Genomic DNA, 15,583 nt, shown 5'->3' on the forward strand with positions numbered 1-15,583 from the left:
CTCTAAAGGCCTGTCTGCTCTAAAGGCCTGTCTGCTCTAAAGGCCTGTCTGCTCTAAAGGCCTGTCTGCTCTGAAGGCCTGTCTGCTCTGAAGGCCTGTCCGCTCTAAAGTCCTGTCTGCTCTAAAGTCCTGTCTGCTCTAAAGGCCTGTCTGCTCTAAAGGCCTGTCTGCTCTAAAGGCCTGTCTGCTCTGAAGTTCTGTCTGCTCTAAAGATCTGTCTGCTCTAAAGTTCTGTCTGCTCTAAAGGCCTGTCTGCTCTAAAGGCCTGTCTGCTCTAAATGCCTGTCTGCTCTAAAGGCCTGTCTGGCTGGACCCAAGACTGCAAGCCAAGGCCAAACTGAGGTTTATCCACGAGAGGTCAAGTTTCAGTGGATACAAGATTACCCAGACATTCTTAGAATTCCAGCTGGTTCTATGGTTCTGATATGGAACAATGGAACAGTTGGAAGGAGGAGTCAGAACTGTCCAAGGAATATCTCCTGAGAGGTTAATGAGCTTGGGCACACTGGAGGATAAGGATAAAGAGACGATGGAAGGGGAGGAGGGAGGGAGGTCACATGGAGGGTGTAAATAAAGAGATGATGATCGAAGGGGAGGAGGGGAGGAGGGAGGGAGGATGGCCGCTCCTCTCTTATCCTGTCCTCTGTCAACCGGGAACTTCTTACATACCACACCAAGCCATTGTCTTAACCATCAGACCGACAACACTCTCAACATCCAAGACTGAGGACACTCTCAACATCCAAGACTGAGGGACACTCTCAACATCCAAGACTGAGGGACACTCTCAACATCCAAGACTGAGGACACTCTCAACATCCAAGACTGAGGGACACTCTCAACATCCAAGACTGAGAACACTCTCAATATCCAAGACTGAGGACACTCTCAACATCCAAGACTGAGGACACTATACATCCAAGACTGAGGGACACTCTACATCCAAGACTGAGAACACTCTCAATATCCAAGACTGAGGACACTATACATCCAAGACTGAGGACACTCAACATCCAAGACTGAGAACACTCTCAATATCCAAGACTGAGGACACTATACATCCAAGACTACGGACACTCAACATCCAAGACTGAGGACACTCTCAACATCCAAGACTGAGGACACTCTCAACATCCAAGACTGAGGGACACTCTCAACATCCAAGACTGAGGACACTCTCAACATCCAAGACTGAGGACACTATACATCCAAGACTGAGGGACACTCTACATCCAAGACTGAGGGACACTCTACATCCAAGACTGAGGGACACTCTACATCCAAGACTGAGGGACACTCTACATCCAAGAGTGAGGACACTCTACATCCAAGACTGAGGACACTCTAGTCTACATCCAAGACTGATGACACTCTACATCCAAGACTGAGGACACTCTCAACATCCAAGACTGAGGACACTCTCAACATCCAAGACTGAGGGACACTCTCAATATCCAAGACTGATGACACTCTACATCCAAGACTGAGGGACACTCTACATCCAAGACTGAGGGACACTCTCAATATCCAAGACTGAGGACACTCTACATCCAAGACTGAGGGACACTCTACATCCAAGACTGAGGACACTCTACATCCAAGACTGAGGACACTCTACATCCAAGACTGAGGACACTACATCCAAGACTGAGGACACTCTACATCCAAGACTGAGGGCACTCTACATCCAAGACTGAGGGCACTCTACATCCAAGACTGAGGGACACTCTACATCCAAGACTGAGGGAAACTCTATATCCAAGACTGAGGGCACTCTACATCCAAGACTGAGGGACACTCTACATCCAAGACTGAGGGCACTCTACACCCAGTGGTGTGTGGCTGTCTGGCTCCTCTCCTGCAGTCAAATGACCTAGTTGCCTCATGGGTGGAAAGTTATTCATATTTTTGAAAATGAATAAACTTTTTTTTTTAAATGCCAAAAATCTGGTGTTTCTATGTCAAACAGTTGTGTTATGTTTCAGTCTTCTGTGATGTATATAAAGTGTAATATTGGGAAGTAAACTCAACATGTAATACATTTCAACTCTATATCTGACATGATACAGGTGTTTTCTTTCTGTTAAGCCCATAACCACGTGTGTGAGGTGTACATTTTGTTTCAACGTAGATTTGTTTAAGACTACCAAGAAACACTCTGTGTGACCCTGATTTCCCCACTGCAGTAAAAAGGTTTAAGGTCCTTTTATACCAAATTAGGAAGAATCCTAAACTGAGGCTATTATGCAAAAGTAGAGATGATGTATTGGGACATCATGAGGCCCAAAAAGTGCATTGCACAGAAAAGTACAAAAACAAAAGTGTGGAAAAAATGTTTTGACATCAAGCCACCCTGTGTGAATAAACAGAACACCCGAGAAGTCTCCAACTGGGATTCCTGGGAAACCTGGGGATTTAGTGAAAGCTACCAGACCTTTCCAATCCCGGTTCCTCAGCCAGGGCAACACCTCATCAAGAGTGTGATTCCAAATCCCCTCTGCTCCGCTCTACATTTAGTTAGACCGTAACGGACCTAATCTACGCTGTCAAAACGGACAGACCACAAATTACTCCTCAATAGTGACCCTTTGACCCGGACACTTGTTTTCCCTACGGGACCTGCTGTTCAGGTTGCCATGACCACCAGACCCAGGAATGGTAATAGCCAGCCTATCAGGTGACAGCAGCGTGGGGGTTGTAATTCCCTACAGACCAAGGACAGACGGCCAGTCACCGAAATAACAGATTAGTGAACTGATAGCCAAGGAACTGCTGGGTTCAGGGAATCTAACAGATTACTTCCTCATTACTACAGGCTCACACAGGAAATACTCCCAGATGACTTCCTCTTTCCTCCTAACAAAAAGGCTCTCAGAGCAGGAAGACAGACAGGCAGACAGTCAGATATGGGCTGCACTATGCCCCAAATTCAACCCTATTCCCTATATAGTGCACTACTTTAGACCAGAGCCCTACTCCCTATATAGTGATCCTCCTCTCCACCCTCTCCGAGTTGGGCATCTCCGGCGCGGCCCACGCTTGGATTGCGTCCTACCTGACAGGTCGCTCCTACCAGGTGGCGTGGCGAGAATCTGTCTCCTCACCACGCGCTCTCACCACTGGTGTCCCCCAGGGCTCTGTTCTAGGCCCTCTCCTATTCTCGCTATACACCAAGTCACTTGGCTCTGTCATAACCTCACATGGTCTCTCCTATCATTGCTATGCAGACGACACACAACTAATCTTCTCCTTTCCCCCTTCTGATGACCAGGTGGCGAATCGCATCTCTGCATGTCTGGCAGACATATCAGTGTGGATGACGGATCACCACCTCAAGCTGAACCTCGGCAAGACGGAGCTGCTCTTCCTCCCGGGGAAGGACTGCCCGTTCCATGATCTCGCCATCACGGTTGACAACTCCATTGTGTCCTCCTCCCAGAGCGCTAAGAACCTTGGCGTGATCCTGGACAACACCCTGTCGTTCTCAACCAACATCAAGGCGGTGGCCCGTTCCTGTAGGTTCATGCTCTACAACATCCGCAGAGTATGACCCTGCCTCACACAGGAAGCGGCACAGGTCCTAATCCAGGCACTTGTCATCTCCCGTCTGGATTACTGCAACTCGCTGTTGGCTGGGCTCCCTGCCTGTGCCATTAAACCCCTTCAACTCATCCAGAACGCCGCAGCCCGTCTGGTGTTCAACCTTCCCAAGTTCTCTCACGTCACCCCGCTCCTCCGTTCTCTCCACTGGCTTCCAGTTGAAGCTCGCATCCGCTACAAGACCATGGTGCTTGCCTACGGAGCTGTGAGGGGAACGGCACCTCAGTACCTCCAGGCTCTGATCAGGCCCTACACCCAAACAAGGGCACTGCGTTCATCCACCTCTGGCCTGCTCGCCTCCCTACCACTGAGGAAGTACAGTTCCCGCTCAGCCCAGTCAAAACTGTTCGCTGCTCTGGCCCCCCAATGGTGGAACAAACTCCCTCACGACGCCAGGACAGCGGAGTCAATCACCACCTTCCGGAGACACCTGAAACCCCACCTCTTTAAGGAATACCTAGGATAGGATAAGTAATCCCTCTCACCCCCCCTTTAAGATTTAGATGCACTATTGTAAAGTGACTGTTCCACTGGATGTCATAAGGTGAATGCACCAATTTGTAAGTCGCTCTGGATAAGAGCGTCTGCTAAATGACTTAAATGTAAATGTAAATGTACTACTGTTGACCAGGGCCCTATTCCCTCTATAGTGCACTACTGTTGTCCAGGGCCCTATTCTCTATATACTGTACTACTGTTGACCAGGGCCCTATTCTCTATATACTGTACTACTGTTGACCAGAGCCCTATTCCCTATATAGTGGACTACTGTTAACCAGAACCCTATTCCCTATATACTGTACTACTGTTGACCAGAGCCCTATTCCCTATATACTGTACTACTGTTAACCAGGGCCCTATTCCCTATATACTGTACTACTGTTAACCAGGGCCCTATTCCCTATATAGTGCACTACTGTTGACCAGAGCCCTATTCCCTATATACTGTACTACTGTTGACCAGGGCCCTATTCCCTACATACTGTACTACTGTTGACCAGGGCCCTATTCCCTACATACTGTACTACTGTTGACCAGGGCTCTATGTAGGGAATAGGATGCCATTTGGGATGCAGATTTAGGAACTCACCAGTTTCTGTTCCTGCAGTCAAACGTGACGACACCATTTTCATCTGGGGTCCATGCGATGCCTGTGGAAATGGTGTATTGGAAATACCTGGTGACCTCACAATATGATACAATGCTGAATTATCAGTTCAGATGACCTGATAGACTCAGTTATAGACTGGAACAGCTGGTCCCAACAATGACTGATAGTCCTGGAACAGCTGAGTCCCACTATACCTCTAATGACCTCATAGATATAGACAGTTAAAGACTGGAACAGCTGAGTCCCACTATACCTCTAATGACCTGATAGATATAGACTGGAACAGCTGAGTCCCTGGAACACTATACCTCTAATGACTCCCTGATAGACTCAGTTATAGACTGGAACAGCTGAGTCCCACTATACCTCTAATGACCTGATAGACTCAGTTATAGACTGGAACAGCTGAGTCCCACTATACCTCTAATGACCTGATAGACTCAGTTATAGACTGGAACAGCTGAGTCCCACTATACCTCTAATGACCTGATAGATATAGACTGGAACAGCTGAGTCCCACTATACCTCTAATGACCTGATAGACTCAGTTATAGACTGGAACAGCTGAGTCCCACTATACCTCTAATGACCTGATAGATATAGACTGGAACAGCTGAGTCCCACTATACCTCTAATGACCTGATAGATATAGACTGGAACAGCTGAGTCCCACTATACCTAGATAATGACCTGATAGATATAATGACTGATAGAACAGCTGAGTCCCACTATACCTCTAATGACCTGATAGATATAGACTGGAACAGCTGAGTCCCACTATACCTCTAATGACCTGATAGATATAGACTGGAACAGTGAGTCCCACTATACCTCTAATGACTGATAGAACAGCTGAGTCCCACTATACCTCTAATGACCTGAATGACTCAGCTATAGACACTGCTATTCTTCATTAAAACTGCTGTCAGTTAAACCTAGCAGGGCTATTGGGTTCAGCTGGGCCTGCTGCAGTGTGGAGTGCTGATCTGTAGATTTAGCTTAGCTAGACGTCCGTCCGTCCGTCCGTCCGTCCGTCCGTCCGTCCGTCCGTCTGTCTGTCTGTGTGAGTGTGTTGTTACCTGGGTAGAGTCTGAAGAAGCCAGTGGCACTGCCAAAGTACTGCCAGGTTAGAGTAGGGTCCTTCTGGAAGTTATCCACAAACACATCGTTCAGGGCCTCCGACATGTACACCCCGTTTAGAATACCAGGGTCTGACCAGACCGAGGAAGGGAGGGAGACAGAGAGAGGGGGGAAGGAGAGGGGAGCAGAAGCAAGAGGGACAGGGAGGAAGTGAGAGAGATTGTGGGAGAGAGAGAAAGAGAGAGAGAGAGAGAGAGAGAGAGAGAGAGAGAGAGAGAGAGAGAGAGAGAGAGAGAGAGAGAGAGAGAGAGAGAGAGAGAGAGAGAGAGAGAGAGAGGAACAGGATAAAGAGTTAGTATCTGATGAACATTGCTCCCTTTAAGGCCTCTGAAGCAGTAATGAGTACAACATCAAATGGTTTTCATTCGGCGGAGCAAAAAGGCAACAGTTAAGGACAGGGAGCCTAACCCAACCCTGTCTGGATAACGTTGAGAGACCATGGCTAAATGGACCAGACAGGGAGCTATAACCCAACCCTGTCTGGATAACGTTGAGAGACCATGGCTAAATGGACCAGACAGGGAGCCTAACACAACCCTGTCTGGATAACGTTGAGAGACCATGGCTAAATGGACCAGACAGGGAGCCTAACCCCTGTCTGGATAACCCTGTCTGGACCAGACAGGGAGCCTAACGTCTGGAGAACGTTGATGGGCTAAATGGACCAGACAGGGAGCCTAACCCAACCCTGTCTGGATAACGTTGAGAGACCATGGCTAAATGGACCAGACAGGGAGCCTAACCCAACCCTGTCTGGATAACGTTGAGAGACCATGGCTAAATGGACCAGACAGGGAGCTAACCCAACCCTGTCTGGATAACCCATGGCTAACCCTGTCTGGATAACGTTGAGAGACCATGGCTAAATGGACCAGACAGGGAGCCTAACCCAACCCTGTCTGGATAACGTTGAGAGACCATGGCTAAATGGACCAGACAGGGAGCCTAACCCAACCCTGTCTGGATAACGTTGAGAGACCATGGCTAAATGGACCAGACAGGGAGCTATAACCATGGCAAATGGACCCTGTCTGGATAACGTTGAGAGACCATGGCTAAATGGACCAGACAGGGAGCTATAACCCAACCCTGTCTGGATAATGTTGAGAGACCATGGCTAAATGGACCAGACAGGAGCCTAACCCAACCCTGTCTGGATAACGTTGAGAGACCATGGCTAAATGAACCAGACAGGGAGCCTAACCCAACCACCGCAAGCTGACCTTTGTTGTAAACGTTGGTGGGAACCTGTATGTCGCTCTGCAGAGTGTTGACCTGGAGCTTGTTGAAGTGTTCATTCTCTTCCAGAGGAAACTCTCCTCCCAGCTCGATAGCGTTTCCATCTTTATCCACCGAGTTGATCAGCATAGAGTTATAGTCAAACTGATGAGTAGAGAGAAATCAAACTGATCTGACTGATGAGGAGAGAGAAATCACAGAGTTACTGTAGTCTGACTGATGAGGAGAGAGAAATCACAGAGTTACTGTAGTCTGACTGATGAGGAGAGAGAAATCACAGAGTTACTGTAGTCAAACTGATGAGAAAGAGAAATCACAGAGTTACTGTAGCCTGACTGATGAGGAGAGAGAAATCACAGAGTTACTGTAGTCTGACTGATGAGGAGAGAGAAATCACAGAGTTACTGTAGCCAGACTAATGAGGAGAGAGAAATCACAGAGTTACTGTAGTCTGACTGATGAGGAGATAAAAATCACAGAGTTACTGTAGTCTGACTGATGAGGAGAGAGAAATCACAGAGTTACTGTAGTCAGACTAATGAGGAGAGAGAAATCACAGAGTTACTGGAGTCTGACTGATGAGGAGAGAGAGAAATCACAGAGTTACTGTAGTCAGACTGATGAGGAGAGAGAAATCACAGTTACTGTAGTCTGACTGATGAGGAGATAAAAATCACAGTTACTGTAGTCTGACTGATGAGGAGAGAGAAATCACAGTTACTGTAGTCTGACTGATGAGGAGATAAAAATCACAGTTACTGTAGTCTGACTGATGAGGAGAGAGAAATCACAGAGTTACTGGAGTCTGACTGATGAGGAGAGAGAAATCACAGAGTTACTGGAGTCTGACTGATGAGGAGAGAGAAATCACAGTTACTGTAGTCAGACTAATGAGGAGAGAGAAATCACAGAGTTACTGTAGCCTGACTGATGAGGAGAGAGAAATCACAGTTACTGTAGTCTGACTGATGAGGAGAGAGAAATCACAGTTACTGTAGTCTGACTGATGAGGAGAGAGAAATCACAGAGTTACTGTAGTCTGACTGATGAGGAGAGAGAAATCACAGTTACTGTAGTCTGACTGATGAGGAGAGAGAAATCACAGAGTTACTGGAGTCAAACTACAACAGAGTTCATAGGAAGAGAAGGTCAAACTACAACAGAGATCATAGGAAGAGAAGGTCAAACTGCAACAGAGATGCAACAGATAGGAAGAGATAAGGTCAAACTGCAACAGAGATCATAGGAAGAGATCAAGGAAGTCAAACTGCAACAGAGATCATAGGAAGAGAAGGTCAAACTGCAACAGAGATCATAGGAAGAGAGAAACTAACAGAGATCATAGGAAGAGATAAGTCAAACTGCAACAGAGATCATAGGAAGAGATAAGGTCAAACTGCAACAGAGATCATAGGAAGAGATAAGGTCAAACTGCAACAGAGATCATAGGAAGAGATAAGGTCAAACTGCAACAGAGATCATAGGAAGAGATAAGGTCAAACTGCAACAGAGATCATAGGAAGAGAGAGAAGGTCAAACTGCAACAGAGATCATAGGAAGAGATAAGGTCAAACTGCAACAGAGATCATAGGAAGAGATAAGGTCAAACTGCAACAGAGATCATAGGAAGAGATAAGGTCAAACTGCAACAGAGATCATAGGAAGAGAAGGTCAAACTGCAACAGAGATCATAGGAAGAGAAGGTCAAACTGCAACAGAGATCATAGGAAGAGAAGGTCAAACTGCAACAGGTCAAACTAACAACAGAGATCATAGGAAGAGATAGGTCAAACTGCAACAGAGATCATAGGAAGAGAAAGGTCAAACTGCAACAGAGATCATAGGAAGAGATAAACTGGTCAAACTGCAACAGAGATCATAGGAAGAGATAAGGTCAAACTGCAACAGAGATCATAGGAAGAGATAAGGTCAAACTGCAACAGAGATCATAGGAAGAGATAGGTCAAACTGCAACAGAGATCATAGGAAGAGATAAGGTCAAACTGCAAACTGCAACAGAGATCATAGGAAGAGATAAGGTCAAACTGCAACAGAGATCATAGGAAGAGATAAGGTCAAACTGCAACAGAGATCATAGGAAGAGATAAGGTCAAACTGCAACAGAGATCATAGGAAGAGATAAGGTCAAACTGCAACAGAGATCATAGGAAGAGATAAGGTCAAACTGCAACAGAGATCATAGGAAGAGAAGGTCAAACTGCAACAGAGATCATAGGAAGAGATAAGGTCAAACTGCAACAGAGATCATAGGAAGAGATAAGGTCATGCAACAGGATCATAGGAGAGATAAGGTCAAACTGCAACAGAGATCATAGGAAGAGATAAGGTCAAACTGCAACAGAGATCATAGGAAGAGATAAGGTCAAACTGCAACAGAGATCATAGGAAGAGATAAGGTCAAACTGCAACAGAGATCATAGGAAGAGATAAGGTCAAACTGCAACAGAGATCATAGGAAGAGATAAGGTCAAACTGCAACAGAGATCATAGGAAGAGAAGGTCAAACTGCAACAGAGATCATAGGAAGAGATAAGGTCAAACTGCAACAGAGATCATAGGAAGAGATAAGGTCAAACTGCAACAGAGATCATAGGAAGAGATAAGGTCAAACTGCAACAGAGAGGGCACATCACAAAGGTCAATAACCGCTGTACATTTCAAACCTTGAATATTTTGTACAGCAGTAATGATCTTGTTTTGTGTTTTATCTGTAGAATAATAAAGTTATATTTGTTACTTTGCATTCAGAAAGTATTCAGAACCCTTGACGTTTTACGCTACAGCCTTATTCTAAAATGTTTTAAATAAAACACATTCCTCATCAATCTCCACACGATATCCCAAAATGACTAAGTGAAAACAGGTTTTAAGACATTTTTGCAAATGTATTAAATATTATAAACAAAAAGTATTCAGACCCTTTGCTATGAGCTCAGGTGCATCCTGTTTCCATTGATCATCCTTGAGATGTTTCTACAACTTGGACTCCAGCTGTGGCAAATTCAATTGATTGGATATGATTTGGAAAGGCACACACCTGTCTATATAAGGTCCCACAGTTGTCAGTGCGTGTCAGAGCAATAACCAATCAATGAGTTTGAAGGAATTGTCTGTAGAGCTCCGAGACAGGATTGTGTCGAGGCACAGATCTGGGGAATGGTACCAAAACATGTCTGCAGCATTGAAGGTCCCCAAGAACACAGTGGCCTCCATCATTCTTAAATGGAAGAAGTTTGGAACCATCAAGACTCTTCCTAGAGCTGGCCGCCCAGCCAAACTGAGCAATCGTGGGAGAAGGGTCTTGGTCAGGGAGGTGATCAAAAACCTGATGGTCACTCTGACAGAGCTCCAGAGTTCCTCTGTGGAGATGGGAGAACCTTCCAGAAGGACAACCATCTCTGCAGCACTCCGCCAATCAGGCCTTTTATGGTAGTGGCCAGATGGAAGCCACTCCTCAGTAAAAGACACATGACAGCCTGCTTGGAGTTTGAAAAAAGGCATCTAAAGACCCTTAGACCATGACAAACAAGATTCTCTGCTGATGAAACCAAGATTAAACTCTTTAGCCTGAATGCCAAGCGTCACGTCTGGAGGAAACCTGGCACCATCCCTACGGTGAAGCTGTGGGGATGTTTGTCAGCGGCAGGGACAGGGAGACTAGTCAGGATCGAGGGAAAGATGGACGGAGAAAAATAAAGAGAGATCCTTGATGAAAACCTGCCCCAGAGCGCTCAGGACCTCAGACTGGGGTGAAGGATGACCTTCCTTCAGGACAACCACCCTAAGCACACAGCCAAGGCAATGCAGGAGAAGCTTCGGGACAAGTCTCAATGTCCCTGAGTGTCCCAGCCAGAGCCCAGACTTGAATCCGATCTAATATCTCTGGAGAAACCTGAAAATATCTGTGCAGCGACGCTCCCCATCCAACCTGACAGAGCTTGAGAGGATCTGCAGAGAATAATGGGAAAAACTCTCCAAATACAGGTGTGCCAAGCTTGTAGCGACATACCCAAGAAGACTCAAGTGCTTCAACAAAATACTGAGTAAATGGTCTGAATACTTATGTAAATTTAATATGAGTTTTTTATTTATTTGTAATACATTTGTAAAAATGTCTAAAAACCTGTTTTCCCCCTTGTCATTATGGGGTATTGTGATGTCTTTATTGGGTATTGTAATGTAATTACGGTATATTGTGATGTCATTATGGGGTATTGTGATGTAATTATGGGGTATTGTGATGTCCTTATGGGGTATTGTGGTGTCCTTATGGGGTATTGTGATGTCATTATGGGGTATTGTGATGTCCTTATGGGGTATTGTGATGTCATTACGGTGTATTGTGATGTCCTTATGGGGTATTGTGATGTCATTATGGGGTATTGTGATGTCCTTATGGGGTATTGTGATGTCATTACGGTGTATTGTGATGTCATTACGGTGTATTGTGATGACATTACGGTGTATTGTGATGTCCTTATGGGGTATTGTGATGTCATTACGGTGTATTGTGATGACATTACGGTGTATTGTGATGTCATTATGGGGTATTGTGATGTCCTTATGGGGTATTGTGATGTCATTATGGGGTATTGTGATGTCCTTATGGGGTATTGTGATGTCATTACGGTGTATTGTGATGTCATTATGGGGTATTGTGATGTCATTACGGTGTATTGTGATGACATTACGGTGTATTGTGATGTCATTACGGTGTATTGTGATGTCATTACGGTGTATTGTGATGACATTACGGTGTATTGTGATGACATTACGGGGTATTGTGATGTCATTACGGGGTATTGTGATGTCCTTATGGGGTATTGTGATGTCCTTATGGGGTATTGTGATGTCCTTATGGGGTATTGTGATGTCATTATGGGGTATTGTGATGACATTACGGGGTATTGTGATGACATTACGGGGTATTGTGATGTCCTTACGGGGTATTGTGATGTCCTTATGGGGTATTGTGATGTCCTTATGGGGTATTGTGATGTCCTTATGGGGTATTGTGATGTCCTTATGGGGTATTGTGATGTCATTATGGGGTATTGTGATGTCATTACGGGGTATTGTGATGTCCTTATGGGGTATTGTGATGACATTACGGTGTATTGTGATGTCATTACGGTGTATTGTGATGACATTACGGGGTATTGTGATGTCATTACGGGGTATTGTGATGTCCTTATGGGGTATTGTGATGTCCTTATGGGGTATTGTGATGTCCTTATGGGGTATTGTGATGTCATTATGGGGTATTGTGATGACATTACGGGGTATTGTGATGTCCTTATGGGGTATTGTGATGCCATTATGGGGTATTGTGATGTCCTTATGGGGTATTGTGATGTCATTACGGTGTATTGTGATGTCCTTACGGGGTATTGTGATGTCCTTATGGGGTATTGTGATGTCCTTATGGGGTATTGTGATGTCCTTATGGGGTATTGTGATGTCATTACGGGGTATTGTGATGTCATTACGGGGTATTGTGATGTCCTTATGGGGTATTGTGATGTCCTTATGGGGTATTGTGATGACATTACGGGGTATTGTGATGTCATTACGGGGTATTGTGATGTCCTTACGGGGTATTGTGATGCCATTATGGGGTATTGTGATATCCTTATGGGGTATTGTGATGTCCTTATGGGGTATTGTGATGTCCTTATGGGGTATTGTGGTGTCCTTATGGGGTATTGTGGTGTCCTTATGGGGTATTGTGATATCCTTATGGGGTATTGTGATGTATAATAAAAAAATAATATATGCCATTTAGCAGACGCTTTTATCCAAAGCGACTTACAGTCATGTGTGCATACATTCTACGTATGGGTGGTCCCGGGGATCGTCCCACTATGGCGTTACAAGTGATGTCATTAACGGCTATTGTGGACCCATGTCCTTATGGGGTATTGTGATGGTCATTATGGGGTATTGTGATGTCATTATGGGGTATTGTGATGTCCTTATGGGGTATTGTGATGTCATTATGGGGTATTGTGATGTCCTTATGGGGTATTGTGATGTCCTTATGGGGTATTGTGATGTCATTATGGGGTATTGTGATGTCATTATGGGGTATTGTGATGTCCTTATGGGGTATTGTGATGTCCTTATGGGGTATTGTGATGTCATTATGGGGTATTGTGATGCCATTATGGGGTATTGTGATGTCCTTATGGGGTATTGTGATGTCCTTATGGGGTATTGTGATGTCCTTATGGGGTATTGTGATGTCCTTATGGGGTATTGTGATGTCCTTATGGGGTATTGTGATGTCATTATGGGGTATTGTGATGTCATTATGGGGTATTGTGATGTCCTTATGGGGTATTGTGATGTCCTTATGGGGTATTGTGATGTCCTTATGGGGTATTGTGATGTCCTAATGGGGTATTGTGATGTCCTTATGGGGTATTGTGATGTCCTTATGGGGTATTGTGATGTCATTATGGGGTATTGTGATGTCATTATGGGGTATTGTTATGTCCTTATGGGGTATTGTGATGTCATTATGGGGTATTGTGATGTCCTTATGGGGTATTGTGATGTCCTTATGGGGTATTGTGTGTAAATTGATGAGGGGGGAAAAAAGGTAATCCATTTCATAATAACATTATGTGGATAAAGTCAAGAGGTCTGAATACTCTCTGAATGCACCTTATACCAACTCAGTCTGTGACGATCGGTTACTTTTGAACAACAGCCCTTAAAAAGTGTGTTTGTAAGGAGGAACTGTGACTGACCTCTAAAGTAGCGTTGAATTCATGGTATAGATCAGCGTCCTCCGCTGCCTCCGCCAGTCTCTTGACAGACTTCATCTTCCTACCCAGCATGCCCTCCATCTCCTCAGCAAACTTCTTCACCAGTTCCTCTCCGTCCACCTCCTCCATCTTCACCGTGGGCTCAATGTCTTTGTATTTCTGGAGAAGAAAGGGTTAAATACCCTTAATAAACATGTTTAGGTAACCAACGGTCCCTGACATCAGGGTCCTGTTAACTGCACAGGTGAACTGTCAGATTTGATTGTCTTTCAGGAATCAGGTGTTTTCAAGTCTGTAATTGAATCCACTTCCACAAGGGAGCTGTCATAAGAGACACATGTAATGTGAGAGAAGAGAAGAGAAGAGATGGATCTAATGGATTGGCTAGAGAACATAGAGCTTATCTCTAAATAGAACCATGACAAACCGGTATCTGACTCTGTTGTCTCAGCTGGTGACTATTCAACAGCTGTTGGTGGATTACACTAGTCTGTTAATCATCTCCTGTTGTTTTTACCACAGTCAGTCTTTGACAATGGTGTTAACCTGGGATAGGGGCAGCATTTTCACTTTTGGATGAATAGTGTGCCCAGAGTGAACTGCCTCCTACTCTGTCCCATGTGCTAATATATGCATATTATTAGTAGTATTGGATGGGAAAACACTGAAAACACTGAAGTTTCTAAAAACTGTTTGAATGATGTCTGTGAGTATAACAGAACTCATATGGCAGGCGAAAACCTGAGAAAAATCCAACCAGGAAGTGGGACATCTGACGTTTGTAGTTTTTCAAAGCTTGGCCTACCGAATACACATTGAGATATGGATGAGGCTGTCTGGATGAAGTGCCTGCGCCTCATGAAGATGGATTACTGGGCTGAACAGACTAACAACAAGGGGCTATTTGGACATAAATGACAGACTTTATGGAACAAATCAGTCATTTATTGTCGACCTGGGATTCCTGGGAGTGCCTTCTGATGAAGATCAACGGTAAGTGAATATTTATGGTGTTGTTTCTAACTTTGTTGATTCCAAAATGGTGGATATTCCTCTGGCTGTTTTGGTTTCTGAGCACCGTTCTCAGATTACGCTTTTTCCGTTAATTATTTTAAAAATCTGACACAGCGGTTGCAATTAGGAGAAGTCTATCTTTAATTCTGTGAATAACACTTGTAGCTTTTATCAATGTTTATTATGAGTATTTCTGCAAAATCACCGGATGTTTTGGAATCAAAACATTACTGCACGTAAGGCGCCAATGTAAACTGACATTTTTGGATATAAATATGCACATTATCGAACAAAACATACATGTATTGTGTAACATGATGTCCTATGAGTGTCATCTGATGAAGATCATCAAAGGCATCGAGGCATTCAGTTACTTTTCAATTAAAAGTTAGAATGGGCAAAATGAGTGACCTAAGGGACTTTGAGCATGGTATGATTGTCAGTGCCAGGCGTGCCGGTTCCAGTATCTCAGAAATGGCCAGCCTGATGCAGGAGTGAATAGCATCCCAGGCTAGATCACTGGATCAGAGGGCAGGAGGGAATAGAACCCCAGGCTGGATCACTGGATCAGAGGGCAGGAGGGAATAGAACCCCAGGCTGGATCACTGGATCAGAGGGAATATAACCCCAGGCTGGATCACTGGATCAGAGGACAGAAGGGAATAGAACCCCAGGCTGGATCACT

General features: G+C 44.9%; 1 protein-coding gene across 1 annotated transcript in view; it reads right to left on the bottom strand.

Annotated features, from left to right (window-relative positions):
* Positions 1-14,013, bottom strand: part of LOC124017605 (voltage-dependent calcium channel subunit alpha-2/delta-4-like) — a gene marked incomplete at its 3' end in the record, with an annotated part of 52,565 nt that extends 38,552 nt beyond the window's left edge. The window contains 4 exon segments of the mRNA XM_046332855.1: positions 4,675-4,751; positions 5,791-5,922; positions 7,075-7,234; positions 13,867-14,013. Of these exon segments, the coding sequence (XP_046188811.1) occupies positions 4,675-4,751; positions 5,791-5,922; positions 7,075-7,234; positions 13,867-14,013 (516 nt within the window).
* Between the last annotated feature and the right edge of the window lie 1,570 nt (positions 14,014-15,583).

Source organism: Oncorhynchus gorbuscha, unplaced genomic scaffold (genome assembly GCF_021184085.1).
Source record: "Oncorhynchus gorbuscha isolate QuinsamMale2020 ecotype Even-year unplaced genomic scaffold, OgorEven_v1.0 Un_scaffold_2884, whole genome shotgun sequence".
Classification (NCBI taxonomy): domain Eukaryota; kingdom Metazoa; phylum Chordata; class Actinopteri; order Salmoniformes; family Salmonidae; genus Oncorhynchus; species Oncorhynchus gorbuscha.